General features: G+C 50.0%; 2 protein-coding genes across 2 annotated transcripts; both read right to left on the bottom strand.

Annotated features, from left to right (window-relative positions):
• Positions 1-476: 476 nt before the first annotated feature.
• On the bottom strand, positions 477-2,607 carry LOC113836207 (MLV-related proviral Env polyprotein-like). Its single transcript, XM_027419636.2, has one exon. It carries the CDS (start codon positions 2,469-2,471, stop codon positions 492-494), a length of 1,980 nt encoding a protein of 659 aa, XP_027275437.1. The 5' UTR covers positions 2,472-2,607; the 3' UTR covers positions 477-491.
• A 3,184-nt stretch (positions 2,608-5,791) lies between these two features.
• On the bottom strand, positions 5,792-7,638 carry LOC113836208 (bromodomain-containing protein 4-like). The gene has a single exon (XM_027419637.2). It carries the CDS (start codon positions 7,636-7,638, stop codon positions 6,004-6,006), a length of 1,635 nt encoding a protein of 544 aa, XP_027275438.2. The 3' UTR covers positions 5,792-6,003.
• Positions 7,639-9,705: the final 2,067 nt, after the last annotated feature.

The following is a 9,705-nucleotide window of genomic DNA, read 5'->3' as shown; positions in this document are numbered from 1 at the left end:
ATACAGGGTTATTCAAATGAGGCAAAGTACAGAGTTATTCAAATGAGGTGAAACACAGAGTCTTTCAAATGAGGCGAAATACAGAATCATTTCCATTGGATGGTTCAAATGAGACACAGAGCCATTCCAGATCAGCATATTCTCAAGGTCTGGTGTCTGGTACAGCAGACTCAATTCCCCCCCCTTTCCTGATGGCTGACCTTGGGGGCGGAGACCTTGGGACGGAGTGTTTCTCTTCGGGCAGGGCGGGGGCTCAGGGGCAGAGCTCCAGGCCGGCTCACTCAGTGTTTGTTCTCGTGCCAGCCCACCCGGTGCTCGTTCTCGGGCTGGCCCACCTGGTGCTTGTTCTCGGGCCGGGCGGGGAAAGGCCACCGGGGGTGGGGATCGGGGAAGCCGCCGACAGGAGGAAGAGGAGACAAACTTGAGAAAGAAAGGGCTAAGGGACAGGGGTCTTTCATTCCCCCATTTCTCTTGTAACTGAATGGAATCTTTCATTCAGAGGTCTCTGGATACTCTGGATCTATTTGCTTTAGCTGATGATATTGTTGAGTTAAGACTAAGGCCTGTACAACAGATAGTCGTTCTCTGATGAATTGAGTCAGTTTGTTCAGAATGCAGGGACCAAATATGAGGATCAAAAATAGAATAACCAGAGGTCCCATGAGCGTGGATATAAGGGTAGTCAACCAGGGGGACTTAGCGAACCATCCTTCGAACCATCCTTGTTGAGACTCAAATAGCTGTTGCCTCTGTTTTAGCCTCTCCCTAAGTTTGGCCATGCTATCCCTAACTATTCCTGTATGATCTGCATAAAAGCAGCATTCTTCCTTGAGGGCAGCACATAGCCCCCCTTCCTGTAAAAATAATAAATCTAATCCTCGTCTGTTTTGCAGGACCACCTCAGAGAGTGATGTTAAGGATTTCTCGAGTGCACTGACTGACTCTTCTAGGACCTGGATATCCGTGTGCATGGCTTGTTGTAGAAGCTTAAAATGATTAATTCCCTGTAGGGCAACGGTTCCGGTCCCTATGCCGGCTGCTATGCCCCCCACTGTTATTCCTCCTAATAATAGGGCCACGGTAAAGGATATTGGCTCCCTCTTATATCGGGTTGATTTCTCTAGTACGCTGTAAACATATTCAGGTTGGTGGTATGTGACTTTGGGCCAAAGTTCTATCAATATACAAAAGTCAATGGTGGTGTTGAGAACAGTGGTAGAGACACAGGGAGTCAACCCAGTACTGCAAGCCCAATAAGTTCCATAAGGGGCAACAAGGTATCGGCTGTCCTGAGATAATGGCTCTACTTGGTTACATAATTCTTGATGTGAGGAAGGAATCCTGCCTATGCATAGCCCCTTTCCTGAGACCTCAGATATTGTGAGCTTGTGCTGCATAGCAGCTCCGCAACTGGTAGGTGCTGAGGTCTGGTTGGAGTAGTTGCCCAGTATTGCCACGCCTTCATAATATGGGGGCCGGGAAACTAGGCATAACCAGCATTCCTGAGTCTTGTTGGGGTCTGAAAAATTTAAGGCTTGGTAAACTCCTTGGATTAATTGTAATAATCTATCTCTGGTACCTGGAGGGTCTCTGGTTATCTCGATGTTTAGGGCATCTGGGGTGGGGGAGAAGGTGACAGCACCTGGTGTAGGAGTGATAGCTTTAGGAACGGTAGGGGGTTTAGGGACTTGAAAATGGGTTGGGGATCTCTGGTCCGCTATTACTATGTTTGGCCAGACTGATTGTTGGCTTAGGGGAGTAATTTGTCTGTACAGGGAGAATAAAGTCACCGGATCTTTCCCTGCTCGGTGCAGCCTGAGTCCCCAGACCTTAGGACTATCCCAAGTAGTTCTTTTTCCAGCATCTGTGAACCTTAGGATGAGAGGGTTGCATTTTCCTCCGGGGGTGGCGCCTTGAAAACCTCCCCCTCCGGCACTATCATAACAAGGTCCGCAGGCTCTTTGCCCACATCTCCATGGTCCTTTCCCTGCGTACCCTGGGATCTCCCTCCGTTTGAGAGTGATGAAATCCCAAGAGGAAGAGGGTTTCCAGTAAGCCTCCCCTGTGGTTTCACATCCCCATCTTGCACAGTACCCTTCCTGCGGCCCCCCGCAGCCATGAGTTGGTTTATGGCCGGGGCAAACATAAAAATCCTTGCTTCTTGTTCCTATCCTTCCCCCAGGGTGGTGGCATCCGTACCCTGGGAATGGTTCCTGGTCAGAGGGATCCCAATCAGACCCTACTAAGTCACATAGGTCGACATAGAGAGGAGGGAACCCATCATGTAGAGTCCCTATATAAGTGCTGAGGTTGGCTATTTCCCCGGTCCCTAGATTGGCTATTTTCCAGGTGATATTATAAACCCTGTGGGGGTTAGTTGCTACATGGGGGGTAAACAGACAACCAATCAACAGGAGGGTGTACGAGAGAGTCTTATCTTTAAAGGATTTTGAGTGCGGTGTGCGGTCCATTCTGATGCAGTGGCTGAATCGGTGGGTCGGGCTGGCTTTACATGTGAAGCATGTATCCAAGCTGCAATGCCGTCTACCTTGAGTGCGGTGGGAGTGGTAAGCAAAACGATGTAGGGTCCCTTCCAGCGGGGTTCAAGGTTCTTGGCCTGGTGACGCCGGACCCAAACAGTGTCCCCGATCTGGTAGGAATGGGGGATGGTGGGATGGTCCCTCTGGTCTTTATAAGCTTGAGCAAGGGGTTTCCAGACCTCCCGTTGTACTAGTTGGAGGGCCTGTAAATGAGCTTGGAGAGAAGGGGAGTTAGCAAAATCTGAGACATCTTGATCAAGAAAGTTAATGATAGGAGTAGGTACTCCATACAGGATCTCAAAGGGTGTGAGCCCATGTGGTCCAGGGGTATTACGAGCGCGGTAGAGTGCTAGGGGGAGTAGGAGGACCCAGTCTCTAGTGCCAGTTGCAAGCGACAATTTTGTTAAAGTCTCCTTGATTGTTCTATTCATCCTTTCTACCTGTCCTGAACTTTGGGGTCTATAAGCACAATGTAATTTCCAATCAATCCCCAACAAGGTGGCCACTGACTGACTTACCTGGGAGACGAAGGCGGGCCCATTGTCTGTTCCCAATACCTGAGGCATCCCATAACGGGGAAAGATTTCTTCAAGCAATTTCTTAGTAACGATCTTGGCTGTTTCATGTTTAGTAGGGAAGGCTTCAACCCATCCTGAAAAGGTGTCTACAAAAATTAATAGATACTTGTATCCATATTTTCCTGGTTTAATCTCAGTGAAATCTATCTCCCAATGTGTTCCGGGCCGGTAGCCTCTGACCGGTTCCCGGGAGGAAGCTTCAGTCTGGATGCGTTGACTCGGGCGCACGCATCACATTGCTCAGTTACCTGTTTTAGAATATCGTTCTTCCCCAAAAGGAAATTGAATTCCTCTTCTCGTTTGAGGAGCTCCCGCATCTTCTTGGAGCTCAGATGTGTCATCTTATGTAAAAATGTCACTAGGTACTTGGTTACCCGGTAGGGGATGACAGTCTTTCCTTCATAAGTCCAATCCCCGTTTGGTTCCTTTGCGGCTCCCAATTTCTCTAGGGTTTGGATGTCTCTTTGTTCATAGTCCCATGAGGGGAAGGGATGGTCGTTGGTGGGCTCTAGAGCCAGGAGGTTAGTGGTGTCTGTGGTCAGGGCCGCCTCTCGGGCAGCCAAGTCTGCCCTTCGATTGCCCCTTGCTTCGAAAGAATCCCCTTTTTGGTGTCCAGGGCAATGTATGATACTTAAGGCAGCGGGCAGATGAAGAGCCCTTAAGAGAGCGAGGATTTCCTCCTTATTTTTAATGTCTTTCCCTTCGGAGGTAAGCAGCCCCCTCCGTCTGTAAATTTCTCCATGTATATGGGCAGTGGCGAAGGCATAACGACTGTCTGTATACACGGTGAGCCTCTTACCTTCTGCCAATTTTAGAGCCTGCGTGAGTGCTATGAGTTCTGCCCTCTGTGCGGAAGTTCCAGGGGGGAGTGCCTGGGCCCAGACGACCTGATTCTCTGTGGTGACTGCCGCGCCCGCCCTTCGTTCTCCTTGATGCAAAAAGCTGCTTCCATCCGTGAACCAGATGTGGTCCGGGCTAGGTAGAGGCTGGTCAGTCAGGTCGGATCTCGCTCCATGGGCCTCGGCCAATACCTGTAAGCAATCATGAGCCTCGGGCTCCCCAGGGAGGGGGAGCAGGGTGGCTGGGTTCAGAGTCACCAAAGGCCCGAAGTGGACCCGGTCTTTGTCTAACAGCATAGTCTGGTAATGAGTCATTCGGGCATTAGTAAGCCATCTGTCTGGAGGCTGTCTGATGACTGCCTCTACTGCATGAGGGGCATGTATGGTCAAAGGCTGCCCCAAGGTTAGCTTGTGAGAATCTTTTACCAGCAGGGCTATAGCGGCAATCATTCGAAGGCAGGGTGGCCATCCCGATGCCACAGGATCCAATTTCTTGGAGAGGTATGCAGTGGGCCTTCTCCAAGGCCCCAGTTTTTGGGTGAGGACTCCCTTAGCATAGCCCTCTTTCTCATCTATAAAAAGTTCAAATGGCTTAGCTAAGTCCGGTAGACCCAGGGCTGGTGATTCAAGGAGAGCCTTTTTGATGTCGGTGAAGGCTTTCTTTTGGGGCTCTTCCCATTTAAAAGCAACCCCTGGCCGAGTGAGGGGGTAGAGGGGAGCCGCCATTTCGGCAAACCCAGGGATCCATAGGCGGCAGAAGCCTGCCGTTCCCAAGAACTCTCTCAGTTGGCGGGGATTTTGTGGGGTGGGAATGTCTAAGATGGCTCGCATACGGGCTTCCGTTAGCCATCGACGTCCATCCTTTATCTTGTATCCTAAATAGGTCACCTGTTTCTGACATATCTGGGCCTTCTTGGCGGATGCCCGGTACCCTAGGCTCCCAAGAGTCTGGAGGAGGGCTTGAGTGCCTTCCTTGCATTCCCCTTTGGTTTTGGCTGCCAGGAGAATGTCATCTACATATTGTAAGAGGATTAGAGCGGGGTACCTAACCCGGAATTCTGCCAGGTCCTGATGTAAAGCTTCATCAAAAAGGGTAGGGCTGTTCTTAAACCCTTGAGGTAGCCTAGTCCAAGTCAGCTGCCCAGAGATTCCAAGGGCCGCGTCCTGCCATTCAAAGGCAAATATAGGCTGGCTGGTGGGATGCAGGCGGAGGCAGAAGAAAGCGTCTTTAAGATCTAAGACTGTGTACCAGGTATAGTTAGGTGGCAATCCACTCAGCAAATTGTAAGGGTTGGGGACAGTAGGGTGTATGTCCTCTATCCTTTTATTGACTTCTCTCAGGTCCTGCACTGGCCGGTAGTCATTAGTTCCCGGCTTCCTAACGGGTAGCAAGGGTGTATTCCAAGGAGATTTACAGGGCACCAGAATCCCTTGTTCAAGTAACCTTTTAATATGTGGCCGAATTCCTTCGCGGGCTTCTTTAGGCATTGGATACTGTCTGACGGATGCAGGAAGGATGGCAGCTTTTAAGGTTACTATAATTGGGGCCTGGTTAATGGCAAGGCCCATTCCTCCTGTTTCAGCCCAGGCTTGGGGAAATTCCGCAAGCCAGTGATCAAGGGTTTCCTGATTGTTCGAATTAGTCCTCTTTTCATGGAGTCTATATTCATCTTCTATGGACATTGTCAAGATGGTAAGGGGAATTCCCTCTGGCCCTGTGACTTTGACTTCTGACCTCTCAAAGTGTATTTGAGCTTTTAATTTGGTCAATAGGTCCCGTCCTAGTAAGGGGTAGGGGCAATCTGGCACATGGAGGAAAGAATGCATAACCTTACCGGTCGCGAGCTGGAGCTGCCGATTTGTAGTCCAATGGTACTGCTTTCCGCCTGTAGCTCCCTGTACCCATGCAGTCCGGTGACTCAGGGGTCCGGGTGACCGATTCAGAACGGAATGTTGTGCCCCTGTATCGACTAGGAAGGTGACCGGATGCCCCCCGACTTGCAGTGTTATCCTGGGCTCAGGGGGGGGCTCCTGGCCCCGACTCCTCTAATCTTCTAGGTTCAGGAGGTCAGAAACCCTTGGCGGTGGAAGCTTGGCCCGGGGGTTCTTAGGGCATTCTCTTGCCCAATGTCCTTTTTCTTTACAGTAAGCACATTGGTCCCTGTCCAGGTGGGGCCCCCTTCTGTCATCCCTCTGTCTATTCTGTCTCTGGCCTGTCACTACTGTGGCCAATAACCTGCTCATTTCTTTATTCCGCTTACGGTCTCTCGCAACCTCTTTTTCCTCAGCTTCCTGTCTTAGTCTTTCCTCTCTCTCCTGAGTTTCCTTCCTCCAACGTTCTTCTCTTTCTGTCTGTGTTTCCCTCTTATTAAAAATACGTTCTGCTTCCTTCAACAAATCTTGGAGTGTATATCCCTGTAGATTTTCTAGCCTTTGAAGCTTGTTTCTTATGTCCGGGGCTGATTGCCAAATAAAGGACATAGAAACGTTGGTGGCCTGACCTGGATCTTCCGGATTATAGGGAGTATACATCCTGTACGCTTCTTTCAATCTCTCTAGAAAAGCGGCAGGTGATTCCTCCGCACCCTGTATTATCTGCTTCACCTGGGCCAAATTAGTGGGTCTGCGTCCTGCCCCCCGGAGTCCCGCTACCAGCAACTGGCGATAGAGACGCAGGTGGGTCCTACCTGCTTCGGTGGTAAAATCCCATTCAGGTCTTTCAAGAGGGCAAGCCGCATCAATTTCATTGGGTAGCTGGGTGGGCTGCCCGTTTACTCCTGGGACATTTTTTCGTGCTTCTAGTAGCACGCGCTGTTTCTCCTCCGAGGTTAAGAGGACCTGCAAAAGCTGCTGACAATCATCCCAGGTGGGTTGGTGAGTCGTGAGTACCGACTCTATGAGAGATGTCAGCCTCACGGGGTCTGCAGAAAAAGAAGGATTATTATTTTTCCAGTTATAGAGGTCCGATGCTGAGAATGGCCAATACTGAGGTTGGCCGTTCAGTCCAGTTCGGAGGGGCAAAGTGGTTGAATCTGGAACGGGCTGCTCCCTGCGACCTCTTAGTCGATAAGCCATTGGTGAAGGGTCAGGGGCCGCTTCCGCCAAGGCGGCGGAGTCCGCTTCTGCCTCTGGTGGGGGCGGCAGTGGCGGATATGGCGGGGGCTCCTCCGTTAATAGATCAACCAACTGGTCTTCTCCCGGGGGGAGTACCTTAGGTGTCTTCTTTTCTTTAGCCTTAGTGTCTTTCACCACGGTAGGGTAAAGGTTGGAATGGGAAGGGGGGTTGGGAGGAATCAAAGGAGTGGGAGGTGTAGGGGCCGAAGGAATGGGTCGGTTGGAGCGGTTAGAGGGGGGAAGGAGAGAGGGGCCCTTGGGATGTAAGAAAGGACGTACCCAGGGAGGGGGGTCCTGAACCAAAGCCTCCCAAGTGACGATATAAGCCACTTGATCGGGATGCCCGTGTGGTCCAGGATCCATAATCTTCTCTTTTACCTGGAATATAGTCTGGGGGTTAAAGGTACCATCTCGCGGCCAGCCTACGTCAAAGGTCGGCCATTCTGAAGAACAAAGAGTAATCCATTTGCGTTTACGCACATTAACAGATTGGTTATGAGCATATTCCTGTACATCTCTCCAGTGCGAGAGTGTTAGGGACAAAGGAGTGGTGACCGTTTGCCCCATAGTTTCTAGGCTTAGGAGGACACAAATGACAGCTACAAGACAAAGACCGAATAACACAGAACAGACTTTCGAAGCGCGGTTTCGACAGAGAGTCGACAGAAGGAATTGAGAGGGGGTCGAGGAAGGGGGCCCTCCTTCCTCGTCCCCAGTAAAGATTGCAAATCCCTCAAGCCGAGGGCCTTCTCCAAAGAGACTGGGAAAATGTCCAGTCATAGATCTAAGTTCAAAGTACAAATCCCTCACCCTGAGGGCTTCCCAAGTTCAAAATACAAATCCCTCACCCTGAGGGCTTCAAATGCTACCAGGACGTCTCCTGGAGCCGCGGTTGGGAGTCCGAGCTCGTCAGCTCCTCTCGGATCCGCCAAATACAAATGTACACAGCTGTATACTACAAACGCAAGCGCAATTCACAAAACGGACTCAGACCAGACAAGAAAAAACAGCGGATCCGCACAACACTTACCTCCCAGACGTGGGTCGGTGGTCCCTGAGTGGGGGGTCTCTAATCCCGGACGAGCCCCCAAATGAAAGACCCCCGAAGAGGTACTTTCGTAGAGGGAGACCCACACACCCAGGAATCAGTGAGGCCACGAACTGGATGCAAAAAACAAGAGGCTTTATTGGAGACGCGGGTACCCGGGGCGACTTAGCCTTTGTGTGGCTAAGCGCCCCGAGCCAAGGGAAAGGGGTCCTTATATAGGGAAAAAGGCGCAAGCTAGGAGCAGGGATTCTATTGGATAATTCTAATGAGGCATTGTACAGAGCTATTCCCATTGGTCAATGTATATGAGGCGCTATACAGGGTTATTCAAATGAGGCAAAGTACAGAGTTATTCAAATGAGGTGAAACACAGAGTCTTTCAAATGAGGCGAAATACAGAATCATTTCCATTGGATGGTTCAAATGAGACACAGAGCCATTCCAGATCAGCATATTCTCAAGGTCTGGTGTCTGGTACAGCAGACTCAATTCCCCCCCTTTCCTGATGGCTGACCTTGGGGGCGGAGACCTTGGGACGGAGTGTTTCTCTTCGGGCGGGGCGGGGGCTCAGGGGCAGAGCTCCAGGCCGGCTCACTCAGTGTTTGTTCTCGTGCTGACCCACCTGGTGCTCGCCCTCGTGCCAGCCCACCCGGTGCTCGTTCTCGGGCTGGCCCACCTGGTGCTTGTTCTCGGGCCGGGCGGGGAAAGGCCACCGGGGGTGGGGATCGGGGAAGCCGCCGACAGGAGGAAGAGGAGACAAACTTGAGAAAGAAAGGGCTAAGGGACAGGGGTCTTTCACTTCCTGTGTCTCTGAGATTCTATAACCATTGTCTCTAGTTCATCCATCTTCTGCTGGTGTCTGGCTGGAGAAGAACAAAGACATATATGAGGATAGCCATCTCTACAGCCTTTGGCATATTAATGGTGCCAGAAATGTCTAAGATCTACTGGAGAAAGCAAATATTAGATTTTATTTGCCATTTTTCCTAGGGAGTTGTAGTAAGCAGTCTTATATGTTTCACTCATAATATAATATGTCATATAAGAATGAAAACAACATAATTATCAATATCTTATCAGATCTAATAGGAGGAAACACCCTATATGGAAGGAGGTACATGAGAGTGAAAAACCGTAAAAGTCTTGGATGTTAACAATCCAGAATATTGCCAAGGTTATTGTTGGCTCTTACCAAACTGATGGTAAGGTCCTATTGCTGAGGACTACACCTATACCATTTATTGACCATGGCAAATTTAGCTGAACTGGTACTTACCTGAGAGCTTTCATCCATACAGACTTGTGTTTAAGATACTAGAAAGTGCTCTGAATATAACCAAAGGAGAAAGGCAAACACCAACCCAACCATATACCCTTCATTCTATAGGTGTTACTTACTGGAAAGGTGTATTGATGTAATAGTGGAACAAAGACTATGGGAGTAACCAAACAATAACTGATTTTAGTTAAAGCCAACTCCATGAGAGGGACCTCATACCCAGTGCTGGCCGAGAACCTGGACTGGATAGGCCAGGGACTTAGAAGAAAAAAAAACCACTGTTCCATTAAATAAATATAGCTGTAAA

This window comes from Cricetulus griseus, chromosome 5 (assembly GCF_003668045.3).
Source record: "Cricetulus griseus strain 17A/GY chromosome 5, alternate assembly CriGri-PICRH-1.0, whole genome shotgun sequence".
Taxonomy (NCBI): domain Eukaryota; kingdom Metazoa; phylum Chordata; class Mammalia; order Rodentia; family Cricetidae; genus Cricetulus; species Cricetulus griseus.
The sequence above is the reverse complement of the archived record's forward strand: the minus strand, read 5'-3'. Positions and strand labels throughout refer to the sequence as shown.